Source organism: Sander lucioperca, chromosome 16 (assembly GCF_008315115.2).
Source record: "Sander lucioperca isolate FBNREF2018 chromosome 16, SLUC_FBN_1.2, whole genome shotgun sequence".
Taxonomy (NCBI): domain Eukaryota; kingdom Metazoa; phylum Chordata; class Actinopteri; order Perciformes; family Percidae; genus Sander; species Sander lucioperca.
In genome coordinates this window covers 23,923,837-23,938,836 of record NC_050188.1, presented here as the reverse complement: position 1 = coordinate 23,938,836, position 15,000 = coordinate 23,923,837, and the positions used below count along the sequence as shown (strand labels likewise).

Below are 15,000 nucleotides of genomic sequence, written 5' to 3'. Positions count from 1 at the left end.
AGCTGTCCAAAGACACTAGAGACTAAATTGTACACCTCCACAAGGCTGGAAAGGGCTACGGGGAAATTGCCAAGCAGCTTGGTGAAAAAAGGTCCACTGTTGGAGCAATCATTAGAAAATGGAAGAAGCTAAACGTGACTGTCAGTCTCCCTCGGACTGGGGCTCCATGCAAGATCTCACCTCGTGGGGTCTCAGTGATCCTAAGAAAGGTGAGAAATCAGCCCAGAACTACACGGGAGGAGCTGGTCAATGACCTGAAAAGAGCTGGGACCACCGTTTCCAAGGTTACTGTTGGTAATACACTAAGACGTCATGGTTTGAAATCATGCATGGCACGGAAGGTTCCCCTGCTTAAACCAGCACATGTCAAGGCCCGTCTTAAGTTCACCAATGACCATTTGGATGATCCAGAGGAGTCATGGGAGAAAGTCATGTGGTCAGATGAGACCAAAACAGAACTTTTTGGTCATAATTCCACTAACCGTGTTTGGAGGAAGAAGAATGATGAGGACCATCCCAAGAACACCATCCCTACTGTGAAGCATGGGGGTGGTAGCATCATGCTTTGGGGGGGGTTTTCTGCACATGGGACAGGGCGACTGCACTGTATTAAGGAGAGGATGACCGGGGCCATGTATTGCGAGATTTTGGGGAACAACCTCCTTCCCTCAGTTAGAGCATTGAAGATGGGTCGAGGCTGGGTCTTCCAACATGACAATGACCCGAAGCACACAGCCAGGATAACCAAGGAGTGGCTCTGTAAGAAGCATATCAAGGTTCTGGCGTGGCCTAGCCAGTCTCCAGACCTGAACCCAATAGAGAATCTTTGGAGGGAGCTCAAACTCCGTGTTTCTCAGCGACAGCCCAGAAACCTGACTGATCTAGAGAAGATCTGTGTGGAGGAGTGGGCCAAAATCCCTCCTGCAGTGTGTTAACCTGGTGAAAAACTACAGGAAACGTCTGACCTCTGTAACTGCAAACAAAGGCTACTGTACCAAATATTAACATTGATTTTCTCAGGTGTTCAAATACTTATTTGCAGCTGTATCATACAAATAAATAGTTTAAAAAATCATACATTGTGATTTCTGGATTTTTTTTTTTAGATTATGTCTCTCACAGTGGACATGCACCTACGATGACAATTTCATTCAAATTGAATTCATCATGTATCTGTTCTTACTTTGGGGTGTTGGATTTTGAGGCGGATCCCGTGGTTAAGCTCCTCCCCCTCAGTCTCGCTCCAGGTAACTGGCCCCGCCCCCTCGTTAGCATCCGCCTCCTGAGGGGCCGACAGGAGTCGCTCTGACGACAGGACCACCTGTCTGTCTGCCAGAGAGGGAGACAGGATCAACACCACCGAGTCCCTGAAACACAGAACACACATGGTCAACACTAGTCTGGGTTAACACTAGTCTGGTCAACACTAGTCTGGGTCAACACTAGTCTGGGTCAACACTAGTCTGGGTCAACACTAGTCTGGTTAACACTAGTCTGGTCAACACTAGTCTGGTCAACACTAGTCTGGGTCAACACTAGTCTGGGTCAACACTAGTCTGGGTCAACACTAGTCTGGTCAACACTAGTCTGGGTCAACACTAGTCTGGGTCAACACTAGTCTGGTCAACACTAGTCTGGGTCAACACTAGTCTGGGTCAACACTAGTCTGGGTTAACACTAGTCTGGTTAACACTAGTCTGGGTCAACACTAGTCTGGGTTAACACTAGTCTGGTCAACACTAGTCTGGGTCAACACTAGTCTGGGTCAACACTAGTCTGGGTTAACACTAGTCTGGGTCAACACTAGTCTGGGTCAACACTAGTCTGGGTCAACACTAGTCTGGGTTAACACTAGTCTGGGTTAACACTAGTCTGGGTCAACACTAGTCTGGTCAACACTAGTCTGGGTCAACACTAGTCTGGGTCAACACTAGTCTGGGTTAACACTAGTCTGGGTCAACACTAGTCTGGGTCAACACTAGTCTGGGTCAACACTAGTCTGGGTTAACACTAGTCTGGGTTAACACTAGTCTGGGTCAACACTAGTCTGGTTAACACTAGTCTGGGTCAACACTAGTCTGGTTAACACTAGTCTGGTTAACACTAGTCTGGGTCAAAGGAAGATCATTTAGACAGACAGGTTCTTACAGGGTGACAGCCAGCAGACAGACAGACAGGTTCTTACAGGGTGACAGCCAGCAGACAGACAGACAGATAGGTTCTTACAGGGTGACAGCCAGCAGACAGACAGACAGGTTCTTACAGGGTGACAGCCAGCAGACAGACAGATAGACAGGTTCTTACAGGGTGACAGCCAGCAGACAGACAGATAGGTTCTTACAGGGTGACAGCCAGCAGACAGACAGACAGACAGACAGGTCCTTACAGGGCGACAGCCAGCAGACAGACAGACGGGTTGGGGTTCCAGGCGACACTCTTCACAGCTCCGCCCACCTGGACCGTCTTCAGACAGCGAGACGAACAAACCTCCCAGAACCTCACGGAGCCATCATCACTTCCTGCACGCATTCAAATACACCGTTATTCATAACACACACACACACACACACACACACACACACACAGAGACACACACACACACACACACACAGAGAGACACACACACACACACACACACACACAGAGAGACACACACATACACACACACACACACACACAGAGACACACACACACAGAGACACACACACACACACTCATCACTGCCTGCACGCATTCAAATCAACCGTTATTCATAACACACACACACACACACACACTCAGAACTCATACTCAGTATTACTGATGTGTTTGTCATTTCTCCATCTCTGTGAGGACCGGAGTGTTACCTGAGGCGAGCCACTGTCCTGACGGAGACACACTGATGGAGCGAACCAGACCACTGTGACCACGATACACCTGAACACACACACACACACACACACACACACACACACACACACACACACACACACACACACACACACACACACACAGTTAGTGCGTGTACACTTTTACATCATCTTTGTGAAAACACGTGTGTGTGTGTGTCTTTGTGTGTGTGTCTTTGTGTGTGTGTGTGTCTTTGTGTGTGTGTGTGTGTGTGTGTCTTTGTGTGTGTGTGTGTGTGTGTGTCTTTGTGCGTGTGTGTGTGTGTGTGTGTGTACCAGAGACTGTGTTGTTGGAAATGGCTGCAGGTCTTTTGGTTTGGGAAGTTTGGGAATCAGATCCTCTGGATTCACATTCACCTGCAGACAGACAGACAGAGAGAGAGACAGACAGACAGACAGACAGGCAGAGAGAGAGAGAGAGAGACAGACAGATAAACAGACAGAGAGAGAGACAGGTTATTGATCAGATCTTCCTGACAGGCGTGCTGCGTCCTGATTGGCTCAGACAGAGCGTGCTGCGTCCTGATTGGCTGTAACTCACCCTCATCTTCCTCTGGCGGGGACACAGGTAGAGGTCCAGGCAGCGCTCAAACCTCTCGTGGATAAACCGAGAAAACGCCGGAACCTGACGGAGGCTGGAGAACTTCCTGGGAACAAACGGTAACTTCCTGTCACATGGGTCCTGCTGCTCCCACAGGGCCCGCTAGTAGGGAGACAGGTAGAGAAGTCAGTACTTTTAGCGTGTGTAGAGCCAGACTCCATGTACATAATCAGGACTTTTAGCGTGTATAGAGCCAGCATATTTCCACCAGACTCCATGTAAATAATCACTACTTTTAGCGTGTATAGAGCCAGCATATTTCCACCAGACTCCATGTAAATAATCAGTACTTTTAGCGTGTATAGAGCCAGCATATCTCCACATGTAAATGGGTGAATTAAGGGTTTATTTCAACCAAACCAGAGTGGTGATTGTTGGAACAGTGGAAAGATGAACCAAGACGGCTTTTGATAGTTTGATTTAGTTTCTGTCCACTTTTTATGAAGTGTGTTTTACGATGCTAAAAGTCCTGATTATTTACATGGAGTCTGGTGGGTTTGGGGAGTCCAGTTTCTCTATCTATTTAGTAAAGTAGAACCACTTCTAACAGGGCTGAGGTGTACTTACCTCCTCGTCGGTGAACAGGTACTCCGGTGGGGGGTTGTAGGACTCCTGGTGTCCCGGCAGAGGGATTTTGGGGGCTGGGAGGTGCATCTTGTGTCGGGCCAGAATAGAAGAGTCCTCATTGGCCCAGAGGTCGTAGTAGCGCCCCCTGCTGTCGTCCTCCACCCGGCGGGGTTTGATCCAGCCCATCTTTATGGCGTGCACCAGCTTGGACACTTTCTCCTTCTCGATGAGAGACGGGATGAAGCTCCTCTTATCGGCCGGCCGGTTAGTGACCGGGTGGAGCATCACGTCCCGACTGAAGAACTCCACCTGGGGCTGGAATCACACGCATATTAATATACACAATATACACATTAATATACACAATAAACACATCAATATACACATTAATATAGGCTGAAGAACTCCACCTGGGGCTGGAATCAAACACATCATCACATACCCTTCACCATACCCCCACATCATCACATACCCTTCACCATACCCCACATCATCACATACCCTTCACCATACCCCACATCATCACATACCCTTCACCATACCTAGAGATTGGCATGGGGTACTTTCCATAAAATCATCTCTCAATGCAAATCAAACCAGCTATTAGGCTAACTGACATACAACCATGTTAATCTCTAGGTATGGTGAAGGGTATGTGATGATGTGGGGTATGGTGAAGGGTATGTGATGATGTGGGGTATGGTGAAGGGTATGTGATGATGTGGGGGTATGGTGAAGGGTATGTGATGATGTGGGGGTATGGTGAAGGGTATGTGATGATGTGGGGTATGGTGAAGGGTATGTGATGATGTGGGGTATGGTGAAGGGTATGTGATGATGTGGGGTATGGTGAAGGGTATGTGATGATGTGGGGGTATGGTGAAGGGTATGTGATGATGTGGGGGTATGGTGAAGGGTATGTGATGATGTGGGGGTATGGTGAAGGGTATGTGATGATGTGGGGGTATGGTGAAGGGTATGTGATGATGTGGGGTATGGTGAAGGGTATGTGATGATGTGGGGGTATGGTGAAGGGTATGTGATGATGTGGGGGTATGGTGAAGGGTATGTGATGATGTGGGGTAGGGTGAAGGGTATGTGATGATGTGGGGTATGGTGAAGGGTATGTGATGATGTGGGGTATGGTGAAGGGTATGTGATGATGTGGGGTATGGTGAAGGGTATGTGATGATGTGGGGGTATGGTGAAGGGTATGTGATGATGTGGGGGTATGGTGAAGGGTATGTGATGATGTGGGGTATGGTGAAGGGTATGTGATGATGTGGGGTATGGTGAAGGGTATGTGATGATGTGGGGGTATGGTGAAGGGTATGTGATGATGTGGGGTATGGTGAAGGGTATGTGATGATGTGGGGTATGGTGAAGGGTATGTGATGATGTGGGGGTATGGTGAAGGGTATGTGATGATGTGGGGTATGGTGAAGGGTATGTGATGATGTGGGGGTATGGTGAAGGGTATGTGATGATGTGGGGGTATGGTGAAGGGTATGTGATGATGTGGGGGTATGGTGAAGGGTATGTGATGATGTGGGGTATGGTGAAGGGTATGTGATGATGTGGGGTATGGTGAAGGGTATGTGATGATGTGGGGGTATGGTGAAGGGTATGTGATGATGTGGGGGTATGGTGAAGGGTATGTGAGGAATGTGCTACAGGTAGTCCTATACTTTTTTAACAAATCTATTTTTTAATCTGATTAAATAGCTTTGTGACACACAAAGACATGAAGGGGACACGAGTCTCCGTACCTCGTACTCGTTGAAGTTGGCGTCTCCGAACTGTCCTCTCTGGAGACGGTTGACCAGCTGCACCTGCTCGTCTGACAGCACAACATCACTTCCTGTCTGCTTGTCGGGGACGGTTCTCCTGCAGACGGACAGACACAACGCTGCACGTTAGCATCGTTAGCATGACGTCAGCACCGTTAGCACGACGTAAGCATGATGTTAGCATGACGTTAGTATGATGTTAGCATGACGTTAGTATGATGTTATCATGACGGTAGCATGACGTCAGCACCGCTAGCACGACGTTAGCATGACGTCAGCACCGTTAGCACGACGTTAGCACAACATTAGCATGACATTAGCACAACGTTAGCATGACATTAGTATGACATTAGTATGATGTTAGCATGACCTCAGCACCATTAGCACAATGTTAGCATGACATTAGCATGACGTTAGTATGATGTTAGCATGACATTAGCATGACGTCAGCACGACGTTAGTATGATGTTAGCATGGTGTTAGCATGACGTTAGTATGATGTTAGCATGACGTTAGCATGACATTAGTATGATGTTAGTATGACGTTACCACGACGTTAGTATGATGTTAGCACGACGTTAGTAAGATGTTAGCACGACGACGTTAGTATGATGTTAGCACGACGTTAGTATAATGTTAGCATGACGACGTTAGTATGATGTTAGCACGACGTTAGCATGACGTTAGTATGATGTTAGCATGATGTTAGCATGACGTTAGAACGACGTTAGCATGATGTTTGCATGACGTTAGCACGACGTTAGCATGACGTTAGCAGGCTCACCAGTAGTCGGGGTTGTCCATCTTGTCCAGGAAGTCGTCCAGCTCGTCCTTGTTCCTGATTGGCTTGTAGATCTTCTTCCCGTCCAGGTTGTAGCCGATGTGAGGGAAGTCCCGGTACCACTCCATCGGGACGTTCCCCACCGTGTTCCTGATGTCCTGAAGACACCCAGAGACACAGAGACACCGTCAGAGACACAGAGACACAGTCAGAGACCCAGTCAGAGACACAGAGACCCAGTCAGAGACACAGAGACACAGTCAGAGACACAGAGGCACAGTCAGAGACCCAGTCAGAGACACAGAGACCCAGTCAGAGACACAGAGACACAGTCAGAGACACAGAGACCCAGTCAGAGACACAGAGACACAGTCAGAGACACAGAGACACAGTCAGAGACCCAGTCAGAGACACAGAGACACCGTCAGAGACACAGAGACACAGTCAGAGACCCAGTCAGAGACACAGAGACCCAGTCAGAGACACAGAGACACAGTCAGAGACACAGAGACCCAGTCAGAGACACAGAGACACAGTCAGAGACACAGAGACACAGTCAGAGACCCAGTCAGAGACACAGAGACACAGTCAGAGACACAGAGACACAGTCAGAGACACAGTCAGAGACACAGAGGCACAGTCAGAGACACCGTCAGAGACACAGAGACACAGTCAGAGACACAGAGACACAGTCAGAGACACAGAGACACAGTCAGAGACACAGTCAGAGACTCAGAGACACAGTCAGAGACTCAGAGACACAGTCAGAGACACAGTCAGAGACACAGAGACACAGTCAGAGACACAGTCAGAGACACAGAGACACAGTCAGAGACACAGTCAGAGACACAGTCAGAGACACAGCGACAGTCAGAGACACAGTCAGACTCACCTCCTCATCTGAAGAGTCGTGGACATATTCGTCTTCTTGCTTTGCTTTTTCTGTCCGTCCTCCCTCCGTCTCCTCCGTCTCCCCCGTCTCCTCTGTCTCTTTCTTTGTCTCTATCTGCAAGACAACGCAGCTCTGTCAGAGGACAAAGTGTCCAATCAGGAGGCAACTGGAACTACAGGCCACATACAGGCTACATACAGGCTACATACAGGCTACACACAGGCTACATACAGGCTACATACAGGCTACATACAGGCCACATACAGGCCACATACAGGCCACATACAGGCTACATACAGGCTACATACAGGCTACATACAGGCTACATACAGGCTACATACAGACTACATACAGGCTACATACAGGCCACATACAGGCTACATACAGGCTACATACAGGCTACATACAGGCCACATACAGGCTACATACAGGCCACATACAGGCTACATACAGGCCACACACAGGCCACATACAGGCTACATACAGGCTACACACAGGCCACATACAGGCCACATACAGGCCACATACAGGCTACATACAGGCCACATACAGGCTACATACAGGCCACATACAGGCCACATACAGGCTACATACAGGCCACATACAGGCCACATACAGGCCACATACAGGCCACATACAGGCTACATACAGGCCACATACAGGCTACATACAGGCTACATACAGGCTACATACAGGCCACATACAGGCTACATACAGGCCACATACAGGCTACATACAGGCCACATACAGGCCACATACAGGCTACATACAGGCCACATACAGGCCACATACAGGCTACATACAGGCCACATACAGGCCACATACAGGCCACATACAGGCTACATACAGGCCACATACAGGCTACATACAGGCCACATACAGGCCACATACAGGCCACATACAGGCTACATACAGGCCACATACAGGCTACATACAGGCCACATACAGGCTACATACAGGCCACATACGGGCCACATACGGGCTACATACGGGCTACATACGGGCCACATACGGGCCACATACGGGCCACATACGGGCTACATAAGGGCTACATAAGGGCTACATACGGGCTACATAAAGTGCAGATTAAGCAGGCATTACAAAGTGAGGTGTGAGTCAGACGATGGATATGTGAAAGTGATATGCTGATAACACGATATACATGAATAGATAGTTTAGATAAATGATGAGATGTTGAGAGAAACTTCAATGTTAACCCTCTTAAAACACACACACACACACACACACACACACACACACCCCTATCTGCTGAGTCTGCTCCAGCTTCAGCTCTCCATCATCTAGGCCTTCTTCATCTCCATCATCTGATAGCTCTTCGTCATCATCGTCTTCATCACTCCCAGAATCCTCCAGTCCTGAGAAGATGCTGTCCTCGCTGTCTGACAGATCTTCATCCTCCTCCTCTTCCTCCGTAGATTTGCTCTTAAAGTTAAAGAGCTGCAGAAGATAAACCGACAGTCAGAGTCAAACTGCACCAAACTACATTCACAAACCCGCTGATTTAAGAACAGCTGTTCTGAACTAAACCCCCAGAAAAGGCTAATGCCCACCGCTGCTAACCGTGCTGCTAACAGCCAATGCTACAGTGAAAACAACATTGTTGTCAGCCAATCACACGCCAGTGTTTGTTCCTCAGTTGCCCGAATCGATCCTCAGACTATCCTGATCCAGATCAGTCCACCAATGTGTCTGAAGATCTGAAGGAGGGTCCCAGGGAGAGCATAAGGTCTTAAAATAGTGAGATTCTGAATGGAGTTTGGTTTGAATCTGTCGCAGCGCACTGAAGACAGGTTAACGTTAGCTGTTAGCTGTTGTGTTTACAGGTTTAACCAATCAAACTGACAGGCTCTTTCTTCAGCCAGTTGTAACACTGATAACCCCAGTGCACTATGATCTATCTTTAGCTAAGATTAGCATGTTTATTTACAGTACAGTCGACCTGGCAGGTACTGCGGTGTCTCCGTTCAGAACTCCATTCAGATTCTGTCAATTTTAAGCTGCTCTGCTTCTCTTTAACGTTTTAAATGTGCTCAGGTGAGTGACTGGACTCAGTGTGAGCTGCTCTTCAGTTCGGATCATCTTTCTGAACATTACAGCTCAATCTTCGCTCGGTTTGTCTCACTTTAATCAGCTGCGTTAGCTTCTCCGGTTAGCATGCTAACAGCTAGCCGCCAGTTTTGCTGTCTGTCTCTCTGTGTGTCTGTCTCTCTATGTGTGTGTCTGTCTGTCCGTCTCACCTCCTCCTCTTCTTCCTCCTCTGCTTTAGTCCTCTTCTTCCCGCCTTTCTGCGGCTCTTTCTCCTTTATCTTGTGTGTCTGCGCGGCGCTCCGCGTGCTGCTGCTGCTGCTCTCCTCCATCACACTGCACGTGGGATCCGGCAGGGTCAGAGGGCATTCGTCACAGCCGCCTGACGTCACAGCTCCATCTGATTTTGAGGTCAGATGTTTAAAACCTGCATCTGACATGATTTTTTTAGGGTATACCACGTCATAGAGAGACTAGTGTGTCTGTCTGTGTGTGTGTGTGTGTGTGTGTGTGTGTGTGTGTGTGTGTGTGTGTGTGTGTGTGTGTGTGTGTGTGTGTGTGTGTGTGTGCGCACCATACATACCAGTTCTGGTAATTAAATACTTTTTATTATAACTTTTAGAATTGTCTATTTCGTTGACGGACCTTTCCTAATAGTGAGGATGAGCTCATCATCACCTGCAACTCTATCATGTTATACTGCTGATATTACCTACTGTATACAAGTACACTAACAAACACACACACCTTTACCTGCCGCTGTTAACAGTTATTTCCCAGTTTCGGATTAATAAAGTCTATCTCTCTCTCTATGTATCTGTTAAAGAGTAAGATCCTTTTAGTTTAACATGAAACAGCCCCGAAATCACCATCACCAAACCCACCAGACTCCATGTAAATAATCAGGACTTTTATCATCGTAAAACACACTTCATTCAAAGTGGACAGAAACTAAATCAAACTATCAAAAGCCGTCTTGGTTCATCTTTCCACTGTTCCAACAATCACCACTCTGGTTTGGTTGAAATAAACCCTTAATTCACCCATTTACATGTGGAGATATGCTGGCTCTATACACGCTAAAAGTACTGATTATTTACATGAAGTCTGGTGGAGATATGCTGGCTCTATACACGCTAAAAGTACTGATTATTTACATGGAGTCTGGTGGAGATATGCTGGCTCTATACACGCTAAAAGTCCTGATTATTTACATGGAGTCTGTCTCTATAGTCTGTCTCTATAGTCTGGTTTAGTATAGTCTGGGTTAGTATAGTCTGGGTTAGTTGTGTGTGAATCTGAAGGAAATAAAAACCCGACAGTTTATTTTATTTATTTTGTTTATTTATTAAAGAGATTCAACAACCGATTCAGATTCTATGAGCCGTGAAGGTCGTCTCCATGGTAACGGGGAGGAGGGGGGGGGGGGCCTCCCAGGACGTCTCCGTGGTAACGGGAGGGGGGTTAAACACTGTCATTCATCATAATAAACTTTTCAAAAAATACTCCGTTTCTCTTCAGTTGATATATTTTACACATGAAAACACACATGCAGAGAACAGCTGGAAACAGCTGGAGACATCAGCTGGTTACCAGCTGATGTCTCCAGCTGTTTTCTGGCTCCAGCTGTTACCAGAGAACAGCTGGAAACATCTGGAAACAAAATGACTCAACTAAAGCAGCGAAGAAGAAAAAGCTAAAGTAAAAAGAGTAGAAGAAGAAGACATATAAACGGTTAATATTATAATAATAATAATAATAATAAAAACTCTGATTTCATCGCTCTGACCGCCCTGTTGCCATGGCGACTGGTGGATGACGTCAGAGGTCAGAGTGCAGGTGGGCGGGGCTTAGCAGTGCAGCGGGGGGGTCGTCGGCGGGCGGCTCCGCCTCCAGCAGGACGGGGGCCGACATGTAGTGCACCAGCTGCTTCCCTGGACCAATCACAGAGCAGCACACATGACCAATCAGAGAGCAGCACACACACTGACCAAACACAGAGCAGCATATATATATATATATATATACAGTGAGGAAAATAAGTATTTGAACACCCTGCTATTTTGCAAGTTCTCCCACTTAGAAATCATGGAGGGTCTGAAATTGTCATCGTAGGTGCATGTCCACTGTGAGAGACATAATCTAAAAAAAATAATCCAGAAATCACAATATATGATTTTTTAAACTATTTATTTGTATGATACAGCTGCAAATAAGTATTTGAACACCTGTCTATCAGCTAGAATTCTGACCCTCAAAGACCTGTTAGTCTGCCTTTAAAATGTCCACCTCCACTCCATTTATTATCCTAAATTAGATGCCCCTGTTTGAGGTCGTTAGCTGCATAAAGACACCTGTCCACCCCATACAATCAGTAAGAATCCAACTACTAACATGGCCAAGACCAAGAGCTGTCCAAAGACACTAGAGACTAAATTGTACACCTCCACAAGGCTGGAAAGGGCTACGGGGAAATTGCCAAGCAGCTTGGTGAAAAAGGTCCACTGTTGGAGCAATCATTAGAAAATGGAAGAAGCTAAACATGACTGTCAATCTCCCTCGGACTGGGGCTCCATGCAAGATCTCACCTCGTGGGGTCTCAGTGATCCTAAGAAAGGTGAGAAATCAGCCCAGAACTACACGGGAGGAGCTGGTCAATGACCTGAAAAGAGCTGGGACCACCGTTTCCAAGGTTACTGTTGGTAATACACTAAGACGTCATGGTTTGAAATCATGCATGGCACGGAAGGTTCCCCTGCTTAAACCAGCACATGTCAAGGCCCGTCTTAAGTTCACCAATGACCATTTGGATGATCCAGAGGAGTCATGGGAGAAAGTCATGTGGTCAGATGAGACCAAAATAGAACTTTTTGGTCATAATTCCACTAACCGTGTTTGGAGGAAGAAGAATGATGAGTACCATCCCAAGAACACCATCCCTACTGTGAAGCATGGGGGTGGTAGCATCATGCTTTGGGGGGGTTTTTCTGCACATGGGACAGGGCGACTGCACTGTATTAAGGAGAGGATGACCGGGGCCATGTATTGCGAGATTTTGGGGAACAACCTCCTTCCCTCAGTTAGAGCATTGAAGATGGGTCGAGGCTGGGTCTTCCAACATGACAATGACCCGAAGCACACAGCCAGGATAACCAGGAGTGGCTCTGTAAGAAGCATATCAAGGTTCTGGCGTGGCCTAGCCAGTCTCCAGACCTGAACCCAATAGAGAATCTTTGGAGGGAGCTCAAACTCCGTGTTTCTCAGCGACAGCCCAGAAACCTGACTGATCTAGAGAAGATCTGTGTGGAGGAGTGGGCCAGAATCCCTCCTGCAGTGTGTTAACCTGGTGAAAAACTACAGGAAACGTCTGACCTCTGTAACTGCAAACAAAGGCTACTGTACCAAATATTAACATTGATTTTCTCAGGTGTTCAAATACTTATTTGCAGCTGTATCATACAAATAAATAGTTTAAAAAATCATACATTGTGATTTCTGGATAGATTATGTCTCTCACAGTGGACATGCACCTACGATGACAATTTCAGACCCTCCATGATTTCTAAGTGGGAGAACTTGCAAAATAGCAGGGTGTTCAAATACTTACTTTCCTCACACTATATATATATATATATATATATATATATATATATATATATATATATATATATATATATATATATATATATATATATATATATATATATATATATATATATATATATATATATATATTTATTTATATATATATATATATTTATATATTATTTATATATATATATATATTATATATTTATTTATATATATATATATATATATTATATTATATATTATTATATATATATATAATATTTATTTATATATATATATATATATATATATTTATTTATATATATATATATATATATATATATATATTATATGAGGAGATGGAAGCAGCCGTAGAAAGGTGAGAAGGTTACCTGTGTCCACGCTGTCATCGGCTCCGTTTGGGACGTCATCACACAGCAGCTGAGAGGGAACAGTGACATCACAGCTGTGACATCATCATTATCGTTACGGCAACACAAACACGTCTGAACCACCGACTGTTAAAATAACGGACGTAACTTCCAGAGTCTGTTCCTCTTGCTCTCCTCGCGTGATAACGGATATATATATATATATATATATATATATATATATATATATATATATATATATAAATAAAAATAGATCACAGATATAGCTCTGGAAGGGTTAGGGAGACAGATGAAGTCTTTAGAAAGCTCTGGAAGGGTTAGGGAGACAGATGAAGTCTTTAGAAAGCTCTGGAAGCCGCTGCTACGTCCGTTACTTTTCTAGTCTGGTTTATATGATGTGACTGACTGGACATTTAAATAGCTGCTTTATTGTGAAAATATTCAGACAGGAAGTGCTTTTGAAAACTCACATTGTCCAAACTGTCAACGTCAAAATCTCCAGAGAAACCGGACGAACTGAAGAACTGAACACACACACACACACACACACACATTTTTTATATTATACTGCTACTACTACTATATAATGCACTGGTATATGTGTATAAATATGAATATAATATACATGTGTATATATATATATATGAGAGACTGACCTCCATGAGGGGAGACGTATCGAAGGTGAAGGTCTGATTGTTCAGGATGCTCTGCAGGTTCTCCAGACTGCTGTCAATACAGTCCACGTGATTGGACAGTTCAGATCTGAGACAGACAGGCAGACAGACAGGTAGACAGACAGACAGACAGGCAGGCAGACAGACAGGCAGACAGACAGGTAGACAAACAGAGAGGTAGGCAGGCAGACAGACAGGCAGACAGACAGGTAGACAGACAGACAAAGAGGCAGACAGACAGGCAGACAGAGAGACAGACAGACAGAGAGACCTGTGTTAATTATTTCCATGATAATGGTAGATGTATGAAGTGAACATTTGCAGCAGCAGTTAACAGCTTCTGAGAATCATCAGGCTGTTTATTTACAGTACAGTTGTTAACAGACAGGCTGAAGATACAGCGGAGACTAGAGGTTTTAATTAGGATTAATCGGTAGATTTTTAGGCATTTTTTACATAATCGGCATCGGCCAATATCAAGCAGATTAATAGGCAGGCGCATCTGCGGGCAGCCTGGTAATGAGCCCATCACCAGCAGAGTGAGCAGACCTCATCCAGTGCCTGAGGGAGGAGCTGTTCCTCGGAGAAAACGGTACGGATTATATTCTTATAAGTCCTATATATTTAATGAAAAACGTATGACATGTTACTGCCAACTTTGAGAAAAAACATGAATAGGCGACATGACGTTCGGCTACTTTGGATATTGATAGCTGTCGTGTCACAATAATTCAGCTAGAATTTTGCAATCACAGACAGCGGATCTAAGACTGTCTTATATTTGAGAGGGTTGTCAACT

General features: G+C 45.7%; 2 protein-coding genes across 5 annotated transcripts in view; both read right to left on the bottom strand.

The window, feature by feature from the left end:
* Positions 1 to 10,003, bottom strand: part of LOC116066768 (ribosome biogenesis protein bop1-like) — a 14,217-nt gene extending 4,214 nt beyond the window's left edge. For both annotated transcript variants that reach the window (XM_031322928.2, XM_035992972.1), the window contains exons 1-11: positions 9,778 to 10,003; positions 8,780 to 8,977; positions 7,520 to 7,633; positions 6,631 to 6,785; positions 5,826 to 5,943; positions 4,057 to 4,371; positions 3,430 to 3,591; positions 3,165 to 3,245; positions 2,847 to 2,916; positions 2,387 to 2,519; positions 1,184 to 1,367 (exon numbers count right to left, since the gene is read on the bottom strand). In XM_031322928.2, coding sequence (XP_031178788.1) covers positions 1,184 to 1,367; positions 2,387 to 2,519; positions 2,847 to 2,916; positions 3,165 to 3,245; positions 3,430 to 3,591; positions 4,057 to 4,371; positions 5,826 to 5,943; positions 6,631 to 6,785; positions 7,520 to 7,633; positions 8,780 to 8,977; positions 9,778 to 9,897 — 1,650 coding nt within the window. In that variant the 5' untranslated portion in view covers positions 9,898 to 10,003. The remainder of the gene's footprint in view (positions 1 to 1,183; positions 1,368 to 2,386; positions 2,520 to 2,846; positions 2,917 to 3,164; positions 3,246 to 3,429; positions 3,592 to 4,056; positions 4,372 to 5,825; positions 5,944 to 6,630; positions 6,786 to 7,519; positions 7,634 to 8,779; positions 8,978 to 9,777) is intronic.
* A 993-nt stretch (positions 10,004 to 10,996) lies between these two features.
* Positions 10,997 to 15,000, bottom strand: part of hsf1 (heat shock transcription factor 1) — a 17,002-nt gene continuing 12,998 nt past the window's right edge. For all 3 annotated transcript variants that reach the window (XM_035992978.1, XM_035992977.1, XM_035992979.1), the window contains 4 exons: positions 14,184 to 14,289; positions 13,998 to 14,051; positions 13,528 to 13,576; positions 10,997 to 11,499 (listed from right to left, as the gene is read on the bottom strand). In XM_035992978.1, coding sequence (XP_035848871.1) covers positions 11,387 to 11,499; positions 13,528 to 13,576; positions 13,998 to 14,051; positions 14,184 to 14,289 — 322 coding nt within the window. In that variant the 3' untranslated portion in view covers positions 10,997 to 11,386. The remainder of the gene's footprint in view (positions 11,500 to 13,527; positions 13,577 to 13,997; positions 14,052 to 14,183; positions 14,290 to 15,000) is intronic.